The 21,559-nt window shown below is 41.3% G+C and overlaps 1 protein-coding gene across 1 annotated transcript in view; it reads right to left on the reverse strand.

The window, feature by feature from the left end:
- LOC134294603 (tetratricopeptide repeat protein 28-like) overlaps positions 1-21,559 on the reverse strand; it is a 103,867-nt gene that overhangs the window by 76,350 nt on the left and 5,958 nt on the right. The window contains 4 exon segments of the mRNA XM_062966176.1: positions 557-808; positions 7,887-8,017; positions 12,538-12,810; positions 14,072-14,219. Of these exon segments, the coding sequence (XP_062822246.1) occupies positions 557-808; positions 7,887-8,017; positions 12,538-12,810; positions 14,072-14,219 (804 nt within the window).

Genomic DNA, 21,559 nt, shown 5'->3' on the forward strand with positions numbered 1-21,559 from the left:
GCAACTATTCCTCTCCCTGTAATTAGGACTTTATTTTTCTTTTCTTTTTGTTGTATCAACCTAGAGGCGTGGATGATGGGTTGTGTTGTCAAATTTCGAGGTTGGGGGGCCTGTAGTTTTGTTGTTTTGTGCGTCGCCGCGATGCCATCACTCTTTTATATATATAGATAGCAATATTATATGAGGATTGTTGTGTAATGTTTATTTGATGTTATTTGCATTTTTTATTAATTTTATTGTAAGTTATATTTTTATTTATTATATTTTATTATTTTCTTGTATTATTTTTGTTGTTTTGTGCGTCGCCGTGATGCCATCACTCTTTTATATATATAGATAGCAATATTATATGAGGATGATGATAAGGCCTTATAATTAATATATAATGTCAATGACCGTACCTTCCGGGAGTTGTAGTTCACCCACAATGAGGGACACTGAGACCCCCACGAATGACGGACCCGGACCGAACTTGACGCACAGACCCCCCCCCCCATGACCCTCTCTACATCCACTGAATATATTGATGATAGAATATGACCTGGGGGGGGGCTACCTTGGGGTCGGCGAGCTCCTTGGCCAGGCGGAGGTGCTCCTCGTGGCAGCGGACGGCCTCCTGGAAGTCCCCCATGGCGATGTAGACGGCGCCCATGTTGCCCAGCTCGCGGGCCTCGGTCAGGCGCCCGGCCGGGGAGGGGGGTCCCTGGCGGGCCAGCAGGACGCACTGCTTGTGGCTGGAGAGCGCGTTGGGGAAGTCCCCGATGGACGTGTACACGTGGCCCAGGCTGGTCAGGGCCGACGAGGCGCTCTGGGGGGGGGGGACGGACGGGGGCGAGAAACACACCAGAGAGTCAGACATAACATATCACGGGACTTGATTAGTATCATTATATATTAATACACATCATTACGATGGTCTGTTATGCACCACGAGTGACCCCCACGACCGGTGGACCACACGTGACCCTCTCGACATCTTATTATCATTCTATATTATTACACATTGTTATGACCGTCTTATGTATTATTATTTGGCACACAGATCCCCGGATACCACCACGGGCGACCCCCCACGAATGACGGACCCGGACCACGCGTGACCCTCTCTACATCTTATTATCATTCTATATTATTACACATTGTTATGACCGTCTTATGTATTATTATTTGGCACACAGATCCCCAGACACCACCACGGGCGACCACCACGACCGGTGGACCCGGACCACGCGTGACCCTCTCTACATCTTATTATCATTCTATGTTATTACACATTCTTATGACCGTCTTATGTATTATTATTGGGCACACAGATCCCCAGACACCACCACGGGCGACCACCACGACCGGTGGACCCGGACCACGTGTGACCCTCTCGACATCTTATTATCATTCTATATTATTACACATCGTTACGATCGTCTTCTTAGGTATTATTATTTGGCACACAGATCCCCGGACACCACCACGACCGGTGGACCCGGACCACGTGTGACCCTCTCGACATCTTATTATCATTCTATATTATTACACATCGTTACGATCGTCTTCTTAGGTATTATTATTTGGCACACAGATCCCCGGACACCACTACGGGCGACCCCCCACGAAGGACAGACCCGGACCACACGTGCACCCCATGACCCTCTCGACATCTTATTATCATTCTATATTATTACACATCGTTACGATTGTTTTCTTAGGTATTATTATTTGGCACACAGATCCCCGGACACCACCACGGGTGACCCCCACGACCGGTGGACCCGGACCACACGTGACCCTCTCGACATCTTATTATCATTCTATATTATTACACATCGTTACGATTGTTTTCTTAGGTATTATTGTTTGGCACACAGATCCCCGGACACCACCACGGGTGACCCCCACGAAGGACGGACCCGGACCACACGTGACCCTCTCTACATCTTATTATCATTCTATATTATTACACATCGTTACGATTGTTTTCTTAGGTATTATTATTTGGCACACAGACCCCGGACACCACCACGGGTGACCCCCACGAAGGACGGACCCGGACCACACGTGACCCTCTCTACATCTTATTATCATTCTATATTATTACACATCGTTACGATTGTTTTCTTAGGTATTATTATTGGGCACACAGATCCCCGGACACCACCACGGGTGACCCCCACGACCGGTGGACCCGGACCACGCGTGACCCTCTCGACATCTTATTATCATTCTATATTATTAGACATCGTTACGATTGTTTTCTTAGGTATTATTATTGGGCACACAGATCCCCGGACACCACCACGGGTGACCCCCACGACCGGTGGACCCGGACCACGCGTGACCCTCTCGACATCTTATTATCATTCTATATTATTAGACATCGTTACGATTGTTTTCTTAGGTATTATTATTGGGCACACAGATCCCCGGACACCACCACGGGTGACCCCCACGACCGGTGGACCCGGACCACGCGTGACCCTCTCGACATCTTATTATCATTCTATATTATTAGACATCGTTACGATTGTTTTCTTAGGTATTATTATTTGGCACACAGATCCCCGGACACCACCACGGGCGACCCCCACGACCGGTGGACCCGGACCACGCGTGACCCTCTCTACATCTTATTATCATTCTATATTATTACACATCGTTACGATTGTTTTCTTAGGTATTATTATTGGGCACACAGATCCCCGGACACCACCACGGGCGACCCCCACGACCGGTGGACCCGGACCACGTGTGACCCTCTCGACATCTTATTATCATTCTATATTATTACACATCGTTACGATCGTCTTCTTAGGTATTATTATTGGGCACACAGATCCCCGGACACCACCACGGGTGACCCCCACGACCGGTGGACCCGGACCACGCGTGACCCTCTCTACATCTTATTATCATTCTATATTATTACACATCGTTACGATTGTCTTCTTAGGTATTATTATTGGGCACACAGATCCCCGGACACCACCACGGGCGACCCCCACGACCGGTGGACCCGGACCACGCGTGACCCTCTCTACATCTTATTATCATTCTATATTATTACACATCGTTACGATTGTTTTCTTAGGTATTATTATTTGGCACACAGACCCCGGACACCACCACGGGTGACCCCCACGAAGGACGGACCCGGACCACACGTGACCCTCTCTACATCTTATTATCATTCTATATTATTACACATCGTTACGATTGTTTTCTTAGGTATTATTATTGGGCACACAGATCCCCGGACACCACCACGGGCGACCCCCACGACCGGTGGACCCGGACCACGCGTGACCCTCTCTACATCTTATTATCATTCTATATTATTACACATCGTTACGATTGTTTTCTTAGGTATTATTATTGGGCACACAGATCCCCGGACACCACCACGGGCGACCCCCACGACCGGTGGACCCGGACCACGTGTGACCCTCTCGACATCTTATTATCATTCTATATTATTACACATCGTTACGATCGTCTTCTTAGGTATTATTATTGGGCACACAGATCCCCGGACACCACCACGGGTGACCCCCACGACCGGTGGACCCGGACCACGCGTGACCCTCTCTACATCTTATTATCATTCTATATTATTACACATCGTTACGATTGTCTTCTTAGGTATTATTATTGGGCACACAGATCCCCGGACACCACCACGGGCGACCCCCACGACCGGTGGACCCGGACCACGCGTGACCCTCTCTACATCTTATTATCATTCTATATTATTACACATCGTTACGATTGTTTTCTTAGGTATTATTATTTGGCACACAGACCCCGGACACCACCACGGGTGACCCCCACGAAGGACGGACCCGGACCACACGTGACCCTCTCTACATCTTATTATCATTCTATATTATTACACATCGTTACGATTGTTTTCTTAGGTATTATTATTGGGCACACAGATCCCCGGACACCACCACGGGTGACCCCCACGACCGGTGGACCCGGACCACACGTGACCCTCTCTACATCTTATTATCATTCTATATTATTACACATCGTTACGATTGTTTTCTTAGGTATTATTATTGGGCACACAGACCCCGGACACCACCACGGGCGACCCCCATGAAGGACGGACCCGGACCACACGTGCACCCCATGACCCTCTCGACATATTATTATCATTCTATATTATTACACATCATTACGATCGTCTTGTTATGTATTATTATTGGGCACACAGACCCCAGATACCACCACGGGCGACCCCCCACGAAGGACGGACCCGGACCACGCTTGGCACATGTGCACCCCATAACCCAATTTACGTCCAGGTGAAGTTTGGGAAAGAACGGACCATGGATACCAATGTAATAATAATAATAATAATAATAATAATAAATTTATTATACTATTATTATTATATTATAATAATATATAATTTTAACATATCAATATTAATAATAAAATATTATAAAACATAATATTACAATAATATAATGATATAATACATATAATAATAGAGTAATAATATTTATAATATATATGATATAATAACACTAATGTTTATATTTATATTTATACTAGCTTTGCCCAGCCACACGTTGCTGTGGCTTATGGGAATCTTTGTTGGCCAGGTGGAATAGCAGTGAATAGCCTTGCATTCTCAAAGCCTGGCCGCTTTCTGGAGTAGCTGGAGCTTTTTGTTGTATGAACGTAGAGGCATGGATGAGGGGTTGTGCTGCCAAGTTTAGTGTTTCTGGGATGTGTAGTTTTGTTGTTTTGTCCCAGGCCGAAACGTCACTACCCTTTTATATATATAGATAGATAGATAATATTGTAATGAAAATAATATGATACAACATGATACACAATAATTATATATATATATAATAATAGAATATTTATAATCTATGTGATAGAATACTAATGTAGTATAATATAATAATTATATAATCATATACATAAAATATAATGACAATAATAGGATATAAAATAATATATAAAATAATATATATAATATTATATATATAGTAATAGAATAATAATACACCACACTTGGCACACTGACACCCCATGACCCACTTTACATCTTATTATCATTATAAATTATTACTACTGAGTGTTGGGACTGACCAACGGGATGGATGCATTGACCAATGCATTGACCCAACACTCAATGGTTGAGTCCACTGGTCAACCATAGATGGGACTGACCAACGGGATGGACCCGTTGACCAATACATTGACCCAACACTCAATGGAAGAGTCTGTTGGTCAACCATAGATGGGACTGACCAACGGGATGGATGCATTGACCAATGCATTGACCCAACACTCAATGGTTGAGTCCACTGGTCAACCATAGATGGGACTGACCAACGGGATGGACCCGTTGACCAATACATTGACCCAACACTCAATGGAAGAGTCTGTTGGTCAACCATAGATGGGACTGACCAACGGGATGGATGCATTGACCAATGCATTGACCCAACACTCAATGGTTGAGTCCACTGGTCAACCATAGATGGGACTGACCAACGGGATGGACCCGTTGACCAATACATTGACCCAACACTCAATGGAAGAGTCTGTTGGTCAACCATAGATGGGACTGACCAACGGGATGGATGCATTGACCAATGCATTGACCCAACACTCAATGGTTGAGTCCACTGGTCAACCATAGATGGGACTGACCAACGGGATGGATGCATTGACCAATGCATTGACCCAACACTCAATGGAAGAGTCTGTTGGTCAACCATAGATGGGACTGACCAACGGGATGGACCCGTTGACCAATACATTGACCCAACACTCAATGGAAGAGTCTGTTGGTCAACCATAGATGGGACTGACCAATGGGATGGATGCATTGACCAATGCATTGACCCAACACTCAATGGTTGAGTCCACTGGTCAACCATAGATGGGACTGACCAACGGGATGGACCCGTTGACCAATAGATTGACCCAACACTCAATGGAAGAGTCTGTTGGTCAACCATAGATGGGACTGACCAACGGGATGGATGCATTGACCAATGCATTGACCCAACACTCAATGGTTGAGTCCACTGGTCAACCATAGATGGGACTGACCAACGGGATGGACCCGTTGACCAATACATTGACCCAACACTCAATGGAAGAGTCTGTTGGTCAACCATAGATGGGACTGACCAACGGGATGGATGCATTGACCAATGCATTGACCCAACACTCAATGGTTGAGTCCACTGGTCAACCATAGATGGGACTGACCAACGGGATGGACCCGTTGACCAATACATTGACCCAACACTCAATGGAAGAGTCTGTTGGTCAACCATAGATGGGACTGACCAACGGGATGGATGCATTGACCAATGCATTGACCCAACACTCAATGGTTGAGTCCACTGGTCAACCATAGATGGGACTGACCAACGGGATGGACCTATTGACCAATGCATTGACCCAACACTCAATGGAAGAATCTGTTGGTCAACCATAGATGGGACTGACCAACGGGATGGATGCATTGACCAATGCATTGACCCAACACTCAATGGTTGAGTCCACTGGTCAACCATAGATGGGACTGACCAACGGGATGGACCTATTGACCAATGCATTGACCCAACACTCAATGGAAGAGTCTGTTGGTCAACCATAGATGGGACTGACCAACGGGATGGATGCATTGACCAATGCATTGACCCAACACTCAATGGTTGAGTCCACTGGTCAACCATAGATGGGACTGACCAACGGGATGGAGCTATTGACCAATGCATTGACCCAACACTCAACAGTTGAGTTCATTGGTCAACCATAGATGGGACTGACCAACGGGATGGACCCGTTGACCAATGCATTGACCCAACACTCAATGGTTGAGTCCACTGGTCAACCATAGATGGGACTGACCAACGGGATGGATGCATTGACCAATGCATTGACCCAACACTCAATGGTTGAGTCCACTGGTCAACCATAGATGGGACTGACCAACGGGATGGACCCGTTGACCAATACATTGACCCAACACTCAATGGAAGAGTCTGTTGGTCAACCATAGATGGGACTGACCAACGGGATGGATGCATTGACCAATGCATTGACCCAACACTCAATGGTTGAGTCCACTGGTCAACCATAGATGGGACTGACCAACGGGATGGACCTATTGACCAATGCATTGACCCAACACTCAACAGTTGAGTTCATTGGTCAACCATAGATGGGACTGACCAACGGGATGGACCCGTTGACCAATGCATTGACCCAACACTCAATGGTTGAGTCCACTGGTCAACCATAGATGGGACTGACCAACGGGATGGATGCATTGACCAATGCATTGACCCAACACTCAATGGTTGAGTCCACTGGTCAACCATAGATGGGACTGACCAACGGGATGGACCCGTTGACCAATACATTGACCCAACACTCAATGGAAGAATCTGTTGGTCAACCATAGATGGGACTGACCAACAGGATGGATGCATTGACCAATGCATTGACCCAACACTCAATGGTTGAGTCCACTGGTCAACCATAGATGGGACTGACCAACGGGATGGACCTGTTGACCAATACATTGACCCAACACTCAACGGTTGAGTTCATTGGTCAACCATAGATGGGACTGACCAACGGGATGGATGCATTGACCAATGCATTGACCCAACACTCAATGGTTGAGTCCACTGGTCAACCATAGATGGGACTGACCAACGGGATGGACCCGTTGACCAATACATTGACCCAACACTCAACGGTTGAGTTCATTGGTCAACCATAGATGGGACTGACCAATGGAATGGACCTTTGGATCGTTACAAACGTCTTGTTATGTATTATTATTGGGCACACAGATCCCCGGACACCACCACATTCGTATTTTGTTATACATCACTCACCTCCCGGTCCTTGAGCTTCATGGCCAGCATTAATTGCTGCCGGTGGTTCGTCAGGGCCTCGCGGTAATTGCCTTTGGAGAAGGAGGCGGAGCCTAAGTTGCCATAGGCACGGCACTCGCCCATCTGGTCACCTGCCAATCAAGGCACATATTGAACATACTGGGGCAAAATATTAAAATATAATAAAATAATACAATATAATAGTATAATCATGAATATAGACTATAATAACCACATTGAATATAATAATATGATAGCATAATAAAATGTTAACATGATGCTTTGTTGCTTAATTTGTAAAATCATAACGTAATCCCTCCTTATTATTCAACATTTTCACTTATCCAACATTCTGCCGGCCCATTTACATTGGATAAGCAAAACTCTACTATATAATGTTAATATACTGATATTAATAATTAACAATAGTGTATATGCATATTGCAATAATTAGTAATAATATAATATTATGTTATAATAATGTTATGCTGATTTTAATACAGTAGAGTCTCACTTATCCAACATCCGCTTATCCAACGTTCTGGATTATCCAACGCACTTTTGTAGTCAATGTTTTCAATGCATATAATACAAGAAAATAATAATAATAATAAAGTAATACAAATAATACAATAATAGTATAATAATGAAAAAATTAATACAATAAAATACTATAATAACAGAAAATAACTAAAAATAATACAAGAAAATAATATAATAAAATAATACAATATAATAGTATAATAATGAATTTAGACTATAATTGTTTTTATCCAATTGCTGCCAGTTAGAAGGCTAAGCTCCTCCAACTTGGTCTCCTAGCAACCCAATAAAAAATAATAAAAAACACTAAAAAATTAATATAATAAAATACTATAATAACAGAAAATAACTAAAAATAATACAAGAAAATACTAAAAATACTGCCCTGATGCCATCACTCTTTTATATATACAGTAGAGTCTCACTTATCCAACACTCACTTATCCAACGTTCTGGATTATCCAACGCACTTTTGTAGTCAATGTTTTCAATGCATTGTGATATTTTGGTGCTAAATTCATAAATACAGTAATTACTACATAGCATTAATGTGTAATGAACTACCTTTTCTGTGAAATTTGTTGTATAACATGATGTTTTGGTGCTGAATTTGTAAAATCATAACCTATTTTGATGTTTAATAGGCTTTTTCTTAATCTCTCCTTATTATCCAACATACTCACTTATCCAACGTTCTGCTGGCCCGTTTATGTTGGATAAGTGAGACTCTACTGTAATAATATAATATTATGTTATAATAATGTTATGCTGATTTTAATAAATAACAATGTGTGTATAGAATAATAAATATAACAGTATAATAATATAATATAGTGATATTAATAAATAACAATGGTGTGTGTATACAAGAATAAATATAATAATATAATAGTATAATTGTTATAATATACTGATATTAATAAATAATAGTGGTGTGTGTGTGTGTGTGTGTGTGTGTGTATATAGGCCTTGTGTGTATATCTATCTATCTTCTTCTTCTATCTATATTCTATTCTATATATATATATATATATATAAAGTGATGGAATCCTGGCGACCGACAAAACAACAAAACTAAATACCCCACAACCTCGAAATTTGACAACACAACCCATCATCCACGCCTCTAGGTTGATACAACAAAAAGAAAAGAAAAATAAAGTCCTAATTAGAGGGAGATGAATAATTGTTTTTATCCAATTGCTGCCAGTTAGAAGGCTAAGCTCCTCCCACTTGGTCTCCTAGCAACCCAATAAAAAATAATAAAAAACACTAAAAAATTAATACAAGAAAATACTATAATAACAGAAAATAACTAAAAATAATACAAGAAAATAATAATAATAAAATAATACAATATAATAGTATAATAATGAAAAAATTAATACAATAAAATACTATAATAACAGAAAATAACTAAAAATAATACAAGAAAATAATATAATAAAATAATACAATATAATAGTATAATAATGAATTTAGACTATAATTGCTTTTATCCAATTGCTGCCAGTTAGAAGGCTAAGCTCCTCCAACTTGGTCTCCTAGCAACCCAATAAAAATAATAAAAAACACTAAAAAATTAATACAATAAAATACTATAATAACAGAAAATAACTAAAAATAATACAAGAAAATAATATAATAAAATAATACAATATAATAGTATAATAATGAAAAAATTAATACAATAAATACTATAATAACAGAAAATAACTAAAAATAATACAAGAAAATAATATAATAAAATAATACAATATAATAGTATAATAATGAATTTAGACTATAATTGCTTTTATCCAATTGCTGCCAGTTAGAAGGCTAAGCTCCTCCAACTTGGTCTCCTAGCAACCCAATAAAAAATAATAAAAAACACTAAAAAATTAATACAATAAAATACTATAATAACAGAAAATAACTAAAAATAATACAAGAAAATACTAAAATATAATAAATAAAAATATAACTTACAATAAAATTAATAAAAAATGCAAATAAAGTCAAATATTCTCCGATTTGGGTTGTAATATATATACGATGATTTTGCACTGTTATATTGTGTTATGATTTGCTGTTTATTTTGTTATATTGTATGGTGTCTGGGCATGGCCCCATGTAAGCCGCCCCGAGTCCCCATAGGGGAGATGGTGGCGGGGTATAAATAAAGTTTTATTATTATTATTATTAAATAAAAATTACACAACAATTTTTAACCAATGCCACCACCACTTTGCCACAGCAACGCGTGGCCGGGCACAGCTAGTCTATATATATAAAAGAGTGATGGCATCATGGCGACGCACAAAACAACAAAACTACAGGCCCCCCAACCTCGAAATTTGACAACACAACCCCTCATCCACGCCTCTAGGTTGATACAACAAAAAGAAAAGAAAAATAAAGTCCTAATTACAGGGAGAGGAGTAATTGTTTTTATCCAATTGCTGCCAGTTAGAAGGCTAAGCTCCTCCCACTTGGTCTCCTAGCAACCCAATAAAAAATAATAAAAAACACTAAAAAATTAATACAATAAAATACTATAATAACAGAAAATAACTAAAAATAATACAAGAAAATAATAATAATAAAATAATACAATATAATAGTATAATAATGAAAAAATTAATACAATAAAATACTATAATAACAGAAAATAACTAAAAATAATACAAGAAAATAATATAATAAAATAATACAATATAATAGTATAATAATGAATTTAGACTATAATTGTTTTTATCCAACTGCTGCCAGTTAGAAGGCTAAGCTCCTCCAACTTGGTCTCCTAGCAACCCAATAAAAAATAATAAAAAACACTAAAAAATTAATACAATAAAATACTATAATAACAGAAAATAACTAAAAATAATACAAGAAAATACTAAAATATAATAAATAAAAATATAACTTACAATAAAATTAATAAAAAATGCAAATAAAGTCAAATAAAAATTACACAACAATTTTTAACCAATGCCACCACCATTTGCCACAGCAACGCGTGGCCGGGCACAGCTAGTCTATATATATAAAAGAGTGATGGCATCACGGCAGCGGACAAAACAACAAAAGTAAACACCCCACAACCTCGAAAATTGACATCACAACCCCTCATCCATGCCTCTAGGTTGATACAACAAAAAGAAAAGAAAAATGAAGTCCTAATTACAGGGAGAGGAATAATTGTTTTTATCCAATTGCTGCCAGTTTGAAGGCTAAGCTCCGCCCACTTGGTCTCCTAGCAACCCACTCAGCCCAGTGTTAATAAAATAATGATAAAAAATAAATACAAATAATACAATAAAAAATTATAAAAAAACACTAAAATAATTAATACAATAAAAATAATACAACAAAATAATAAAATATAATAAATAAAAAAGATAAGTGACAGTAAAATTAATTTTAAAAAATACAAATAACGTCAAATAAAAATTCCACAACAAGTTTTAACCGATACCACCACCACTTTGCCACAGCAACGCGTGGCCGGGCACAGCTAGTCTATATATAAAAGGCTTTTGGCATCACGGCGACTCACAAAACAACAAAATCCCCAAACCCCCCAAACTCAAAAATTGCAAACACAATCAATCATCCCCGCCTCAAGTAAGATACAACACAATTACACTAAAAACACAATCACAACAGCAACAACCACAACAGGAGATGTGTGCATGCGCCACAATCCTCCCAACCCTTCCCATGCGCCTTTTATAGACAGAGAAGATGTACATTTACACAAATAACATAAAATATACACACAGCGACACATATAATATTTATAACTACCTGGACACACCACTACATAACGATGTATACATAATCAACCCTTATATAATTTCGAATTCTTTTTACCACAACACTGTATTCACTCCCTTCACCCGCTTTAAACTTCAACTCCATGATGTGGCAGTCTACACTCAAACCCCTGCCACACAACAATATTGCCATCTATGTCTTTCAAACAAAAAAACCTGGAAAAGTTAAGTCCAAATGAGAGAAAAAGGAAGAGCCGAAAAATGTAATGTACATTTGTAGGACTGAGTAAACAACAAAACCACGGAACGCAATCACAACAAATGTGTCCACGAGTGGAGGTCCATACCGAGGGCCTTGGCGGTGTGCAGGTCCTGGAGCATGTAGTGCTGGCTGCGCTCGGATTGGCCGAGGGCCCAGTGGGCGGCGGCCAGGGCGGAGAGGACGGACCCGCGGAGGCGGAGGGAGGCGGTCCCGACCTGGAGGGCGGCCTCGAGGACCACCACGGACGCCCCCGCCTGCCCCGAGGTCAGCAGCTCCTGGCCGATCACCGAGACCACCACGAAGGCGCTCTTGTCCAGGCCCATCCGCTGCAGCTGCGCATAGGTCGGCTCCAGGGACTCTATGGAAGAGGAGGATCATATTGGATAATCTATATATATAAAAGAGTGATGGCATCACGGCAGCGCACAAAACAACAAAAGTAAACACCCCACAACCTCGAAAATTGACAGCACAACCCCAATAATAATAATAATATAAATAAGACATTAATAATAATAAAACATTAATATTAATAATATAAAATGATAGTAATAAGAAGAATAAAACTTTAATAATATAAATAAAACACCAGAAATAATATAAATAAAATGTTAATAATAATAATATAAATAAGACATTAATAATAATAATATAAATAAGACATTAATAATAATAAAACATTAATATTAATAATATAAAATGATAGTAATAAGAAGAATAAAACTTTAATATAAATAAAACACCAGAAATAATATAAATAAAATGTTAATAATAATAATATAAATAAGACATTAATAATAATAATATAAATAAGACATTAATAATAATAAAACATTAATATTAATAATATAAAATGATAGAAATTAGAAGAATAAAACTTTAATCTATATATATAAAAGAGTGATGGCATCACGGCAGCGGACAAAACAACAAAAGTAAACACCCCACAACCTCGAAAATTGACAGCACAACCCCAATAATAATAATAATATAAATAAGACATTAATAATAATAAAACATTAATATTAATAATATAAAATGATAGTAATAAGAAGAATAAAACTTTAATAATATAAATAAAACACCAGAAATAATATAAATAAAATGTTAATAATAATAATATAAATAAGACATTAATAATAATAATATAAATAAGACATGGATAATAATATTACATAATACAGTATAATAATATATCCAAAATATATCCAAAAATGGTTAATAATAATAATAATACAATGAATAATAACATATAATAAGATTACATAATATAATAAATCACAATATGGGTAATAATAATAATATATAATAATAATGGATAATAATATTAGAAAATAATAATGGCTAATAATATTACATAATAATATATGAAAAATGGATGATGATAATAATAATATTGATAATCAATATAATATTAATAATATTTACAATAAAAATACTATGAGATAATACACATATTAATAATATTGATAATAATATTGGATAACAATAATAATACTAGATAATATTTACAATAATAACAATGGATAATAATAATAATGTATTATAATATTAGATAATATTTAATAATAGTCATAAGAATATTAGGAATATTAATAAGAAGAACCCTTGTGTCCTACCTCGGAGGGGGGACTTGAGGGCGGCCTCGGTGATGCCGAGGAGGAGCTGGAGGCTCTTGGGGTCCTGGGCCAGACCCGAGGCAAAGGCCGCCAGCGCGTCCCCGTGACGCCCCAGGTACTGCAGCGCCACCCCCTGGCGGAAGTAGGCCTAAGCAAGAGCAGAAAGAAAGACATCGAGGGTCAACGGGAGGCCTAGAATGGTCAACGGAAGGCTTTGAAGGCCAACAGAAGGCCTAGAAGGTCAACAATGGATACCAATGCTCAACAGAAAGCCTATAATGGTCAACAGAAGGCATTAGTGTCAACAGAAGGTCTATAATGGTCAACAATGGATACAATGGTCAACGGGAAGCCTAGAATGGTCAACGGAAGGCTTCGATGGCCAACAGAAGGCCTACAAAGGTCAACAATGGATACCAATGCTCAACAGAAGGCCTATAATGGTCAACAGAAGGCATTAGTGTCAACAGAAGGTCTATAATGGTCAACAATGGATACAATGGTCAATGGGAAGCCTAGAATGGTCAACGGAAGGCTTCGATGGCCAACACAAGGCCTACAAAGGTCAACAATGGATACCAATGCTCAACAGAAGGCCTATAATGGTCAACAGAAGGCATTAGTGTCAACAGAAGGTCTATAATGGTCAACAATGGATACAATGGTCAACGGGAAGCCTAGAATGGTCAACGGAAAGCTTCGATGGCCAACAGAAGGCCTACAAAGGTCAACAATGGATACCAATGCTCAACAGAAGGCCTATAATGGTCAACAGAAGGATTTAATGTTCAACAGAAGGTCTATAATGGTCAACAATGGATACAATGGTCAACGGGAAGCCTAGAATGGTCAACGGAAGGCTTCGATGGCCAACAGAAGGCCTACAAAGGTCAACAATGGATACCAATGCTCAACAGAAGGCCTATAATGGTCAACAGAAGGCATTAGTGTCAACAGAAGGTCTATAATGGTCAACAATGGATACAATGGTCAATGGGAAGCCTAGAATGGTCAACGGAAGGCTTCGATGGCCAACACAAGGCCTACAAAGGTCAACAATGGATACCAATGCTCAACAGAAGGCCTATAATGGTCAACAGAAGGCATTAGTGTCAACAGAAGGTCTATAATGGTCAACAATGGATACAATGGTCAACGGGAAGCCTAGAATGGTCAACGGAAAGCTTCGATGGCCAACAGAAGGCCTACAAAGGTCAACAATGGATACCAATGCTCAACAGAAGGCCTATAATGGTCAACAGAAGGATTTAATGTTCAACAGAAGGTCTATAATGGTCAACAATGGATACAATGGTCAACGGGAAGCCTAGAATGGTCAACGGAAGGCTTCGATGGCCAACAGAAGGCCTACAAAGGTCAACAATGGATACCAATGCTCAACAGAAGGCCTATAATGGTCAACAGAAGGATTTAATGTTCAACAGAAGGTCTATAATGGTCAACAATGGATACAATGGTCAACGGGAAGCCTAGAATGGTCAACGGAAGGCTTCGATGGCCAACAGAAGGCCTACAAAGGTCAACAATGGATACCAATGCTCAACAGAAGGCCTATAATGGTCAACAGAAGGATTTAATGTTCAACAGAAGGTCTATAATGGTCAACAATGGATACAATGGTCAACGGGAAGCCTAGAATGGTCAACGGAAGGCTTCGATGGCCAACAGAAGGCCTACAAAGGTCAACAATGGATACCAATGCTCAACAGAAGGCCTATAATGGTCAACGGAAGGATTTAATGTTCAACAGAAGGTCTATAATGGTCAACAATGGATACAATGGTCAATGGGAAGCCTAGAATGGTCAACGGAAGGCTTCGATGGCCAACAGAAGGCCTACAAAGGTCAACAATGGATACCAATGCTCAACAGAAGGCCTATAATGGTCAACAGAAGGCATTAGTGTCAACAGAAGGTCTATAATGGTCAACAATGGATACAATGGTCAACGGGAAGCCTAGAATGGTCAACGGAAGGCTTTGAAGGCCAACAGAGGTCAACAATGGATACCAATGCTCAACAGAAGGCCTATAATGGTCAACAGAAGGCATTAGTGTCAACAGAAGGTCTATAATGGTCAACAATGGATACAATGGTCAACGGGAAGCCTAGAATGGTCAACGGAAGGCTTCAATGGCCAACAGAAGGCCTACAAAGGTGAACAATGGATACCAATGCTCAACATCAGGCCTATAATGGTCAACAGAAGGCATTAGTGTCAACAGAAGGTCTATAATGGTCAACAATGGATACAATGGTCAACGGGAGGCCTAAAATGGTCAACGGAAGGCTTCAATGGCCAACAGAAGGCCTACAAAGGTGAACAATGGATACCAATGCTCAACATAAGGCCTATAATGGTCAACAGAAGGCATTAGTGTCAACAGAAGGTCTATAATGGTCAACAATGGATACAATGGTCAACGGGAGGCCTAGAATGGTCAACGGAAGGCTTCAATGGCCAACAGAAGGCCTACAAAGGTCAACAATGGATACCAATGCTCAACAGAAGGCCTATAATGGTCAACAATGGATACAATGGTCAACGGGAAGCCTAGAATGGTCAACAGAAGGCTTCGATGGCCAACAGAAGGCCTACAAAGGTCAACAATGGATACCAATGCTCAACAGAAGGCCTATAATGGTCAACAGAAGGCATTAGTGTCAACAGAAGGTCTATAATGGTCAACAATGGATACAATGGTCAACGGGAGGCCTAGAATGGTCAACGGAAGGCTTCGATGGCCAACAGAAGGCCTACAAAGGTCAACAATGGATACCAATGCTCAACAGAAGGCCTATAATGGTCAACAGAAGGCATTAGTGTCAACAGAAGGTCTATAACGGTCAACAACGGATACAATGGTCAACGGGAAGCCTAGAATGGTCAACGGAAGGCTTCGATGGCCAACAGAAGGCCTACAAAGGTCAACAATGGATACCAATGCTCAACAGAAGGCCTATAATGGTCAACAGAAGGCATTAGTGTCAACAGAAGGTCTATAATGGTCAACAATGGATACAATGGTCAACGGGAAGCCTAGAATGGTCAACGGAAGGCTTCGATGGCCAACAGAAGGCCTACAAAGGTCAACAATGGATACCAATGCTCAACAGAAGGCCTATAATGGTCAACAGAAGGCATTAGTGTCAACAGAAGGTCTATAATGGTCAACAACGGATACAATGGTCAACGGGAAGCCTAGAATGGTCAACGGAAGGCTTCGATGGCCAACAGAAGGCCTACAAAGGTCAACAATGGATACCAATGCTCAACAGAAGGCCTATAATGGTCAACAGAAGGCATTAGTGTCAACAGAAGGTCTATAATGGTCCACAATGGATACAATGGTCAACGGGAAGCCTAGAATGGTCAACAGAAGGCTTCGATGGCCAACAGAAGGCCTACAAAGGTCAACAATGGATACCAATGCTCAACAGAAGGCCTCTAATGGTCAACAGAAGGCATTAGTGACAACAGAAGGTCTATAATGGTCAACAATGGATACAATGGTCAACGGGAAGCCTAGAATGGTCAACGGAAGGCTTCGATGGCCAACAGAAGGCCTACAAAGGTCAACAATGGATACCAATGCTCAACAGAAGGCCTATAATGGTCAACAGAAGGCATTAGTGTCAACAGAAGGTCTATAATGGTCAACAACGGATACAATGGTCAACGGGAAGCCTAGAATGGTCAACGGAAGGCTTCGATGGCCAACAGAAGGCCTACAAAGGTCAACAATGGATACCAATGCTCAACAGAAGGCCTATATTGGTCAACAGAAGGTTTTTATGGTCAACAGAAGGCCTATAATGGTCAACAATGTATACCAATGCTCATCAGATGGTCTATAATGGTCAAGAGAAGTCCTATAATGGTCAACACAAGGTCTGTAACGATCAACAAGGAATACCAAGGAATACCAGAGGCCTATAATGTTAAACAGAAGGCCTATAATGGTCAACAATGGATACCAATGCTCAACAGAAGGTCTATGATGGACAACAGATGGCCTATAATGGTCGACAATCGATACCAATAGTCAACAGAAGGTTTTAATGGTCAATGGAAGGCCTATAATGGTAAACAATGGACATCAATGCTCAACAAAAGGCCTATAATGATCAACATGAGGCCTATAATGATCAACAATGGTCAACATAAGGCCTACAGTGGTCAACAGATGGCGTTAATGGTCAACAATGGATACCAATGCTCAACAGAAGGCCTATATTGGTCAACAGGAGGCCTATAATGGTCAATGGAAGGTGTATAATTGCCAACAGAAGGCCTATCATCGTCAACAATGGATACCAGTGCTCAACAGAAGGTCTATAATGCTCAACAGAAGACCTATAATGGTTAACAATGGATACCAGTGCTCAACAGAAGGATTTAATGGTCAACAGAAGGTGTTAATGGTCAACAATGGATACAAATGCTCAACAGAAGGCCTATAATGAGCAATATGAGGCCTATAATGATCAACAATGGATACCAATGGTCAACAGAAGGCCTATAATGGTCATCAGAAGGCTTTTATGTTCAACAGAAGGTTTTAATAGTTAACAGAAGGCTTTAATGGTCAACAGAAGGTTTTAATGGTCAACAGAAGGCCTATCATGGTCAACGGAAGGCCTATCATGGTCAACAATGGACACCAATGCTCAACAGGAGGCCTATAATGGTCAACAGAAGGATTTAATGGTCAACAGAGGGCCTATCATGGTCAACGGAAGGCCTATCATGGTCAACAATGGACACCAATGGTCAACAGGAGGCCTATAATGGTCAACAGAAGGATTTAATGGTCAACAGAAGGCCTATCATGGTCAACGGAAGGCCTATCATGGTCAACAATGGACACCAATGCTCAACAGGAGGCCTATAATGGTCAACAGAAGGCCTATCATGGTCAACGGAAGGCCTATCATGGTCAAACTTGGCACACAGACTCCCCACTCCCCACTTTACATCTTGGTGAAGTTTGGAGGAAGGCGGACCATGGATGATGGGATTTACACTATCTTCACTCACTTCCTGAGACCACTGCGACCACCACCAATGACTGATCAAGACCAAACTTGGCACACAGGACACCCATGACACACTCTACGCCCTGTTGCGGTCTGGAAGAGTTTGGACCAGGGATGATGGGATTTACACTATCTTCACTCACTTCCTGAGACCATTGCAACCACCACCAATCACTGATCAAGACCAAACTTGACACACAGGACACCCATGACACACTCTACGCCCTGTTGCGGTCTGGAAGAGTTTGGACCAGGGATGATGGGATTTACACTATCTTCACTCACTTCCTGAGACCATTGCAACCACCACCAATCACTGATCAAGACCAAACTTGACACACAGGACACCCATGACACACTCTACACCCTGTTGCGGTCTGGAAGAGTTTGGACCAGGGATGATGGGATTTACACTATCTTCACTCACTTCCTGAGACCATTGCAACCACCACCAATGACTGATCAAGACCAAACTTGGCACACAGGACACCCATGACACACTCTACGCCCTGTTGCGGTCTGGAAGAGTTTGGACCAGGGATGATGGGATTTACACTACCTTCACTCACTTCCTGAGACCACTGCGACCACCACCAATGACTGATCAAGACCAAACTTGGCACACAGGACACCCATGACACACTCTACGCCCTGTTGCGGTCTGGAAGAGTTTGGACCAGGGATGATGGGATTTACACTATCTTCACTCACTTCCTGTGACCATTGCAACCACCACCAATGACTGATCAAGACCAAACTTGACACACAGGACACCCATGACACACTCTACGCCCTGTTGCGGTCTGGAAGAGTTTGGACCAGGGATGATGGGATTTACACTATCTTCACTCACTTCCTGAGACCATTGCAACCACCACCAATGACTGATCAAGACCAAACTTGACACACAGGACACCCATGACACACTCTACGCCCTCTTGCGGTCTGGAAGAGTTTGGACCAGGGATGATGGGATTTACACTATCTTCACTCATTTCCTGAGACCACTGCGACCACCACCAATGACTGATCAAGACCAAACTTGGCACACAGGACACCCATGACACACTCTACGCCCTGTTGCGGTCTGGAAGAGTTTGGACCAGGGATGATGGGATTTACACTATCTTCACTCATTTCCTGAGACCATTGCAACCACCACCAATGACTGATCAAGACCAAACTTGGCACACAGGACACCCATGACACACTCTACGCCCTCTTGCGGTCTGGAAGAGTTTGGACCAGGGATGATGGGATTTACACTATCTTCACTCATTTCCTGAGACCACTGCGACCACCACCAATGACTGATCAAGACCAAACTTGACACACAGGACACCCATGACACACTCTACGCCCTCTTGCGGTCTGGAAGAGTTTGGACCAGGGATGATGGGATTTACACTATCTTCACTCATTTCCTGAGACCATTGCAACCACCACCAATGACTGATCAAGACCAAACTTGGCACACAGGACACCCATGACACACTCTACGCCCTGTTGCGGTCTGGAAGGGTTTGGACCAGGGATGATGGGATTTACACTATCTTCACTCACTTCCTGAGACCACTGCGACCACCACCAATGACTGATCAAGACCAAACTTGGCACACAGGACACCCATGACACACTCTATGCCCTGTTGCGGTCTGGAAGAGTTTGGACCAGGGATGATGGGATTTACACTATCTTCACTCACTTCCTGAGACCACTGCGACCACCACCAATGACTGATCAAGACCAAACTTGACACACAGGACACCCATGACACACTCTACGCCCTGTTGCGGTCTGGATGAGTTTGGACCAGGGATGATGGGATTTACACTATCTTCACTCATTTCCTGAGACCATTGCAACCACCACCAATGACTGATCAAGACCAAACTTGACACACAGGACACCCATGACACACTCTACACCCTGTTGCGGTCTGGAAGAGTTTGGACCAGGGATGATGGGATTTACACTATCTTCACTCATTTCCTGAGACCATTGCAACCACCACCAATGACTGATCAAGACCAAACTTGGCACACAGGACACCCATGACACACTCTACGCCCTGTTGCGGTCTGGAAGGGTTTGGACCAGGGATGATGGGATTTACACTATCTTCACTCACTTCCTGAGACCACTGCGACCACCACCAATGACTGATCAAGACCAAACTTGGCACACAGGACACCCATGACACACTCTACGCCCTGTTGCGGTCTGGAAGGGTTTGGACCAGGGATGATGGGATTTACACTATCTTCACTCACTTCCTGAGACCACTGCGACCACCACCAATGACTGATCAAGACCAAACTTGGCACACAGGACACCCATGACACACTCTATGCCCTGTTGCGGTCTGGAAGAGTTTGGACCAGGGATGATGGGATTTACACTATCTTCACTCACTTCCTGAGACCA

Source organism: Anolis carolinensis, unplaced genomic scaffold (genome assembly GCF_035594765.1).
Source record: "Anolis carolinensis isolate JA03-04 unplaced genomic scaffold, rAnoCar3.1.pri scaffold_17, whole genome shotgun sequence".
NCBI lineage: Eukaryota > Metazoa > Chordata > Lepidosauria > Squamata > Dactyloidae > Anolis > Anolis carolinensis.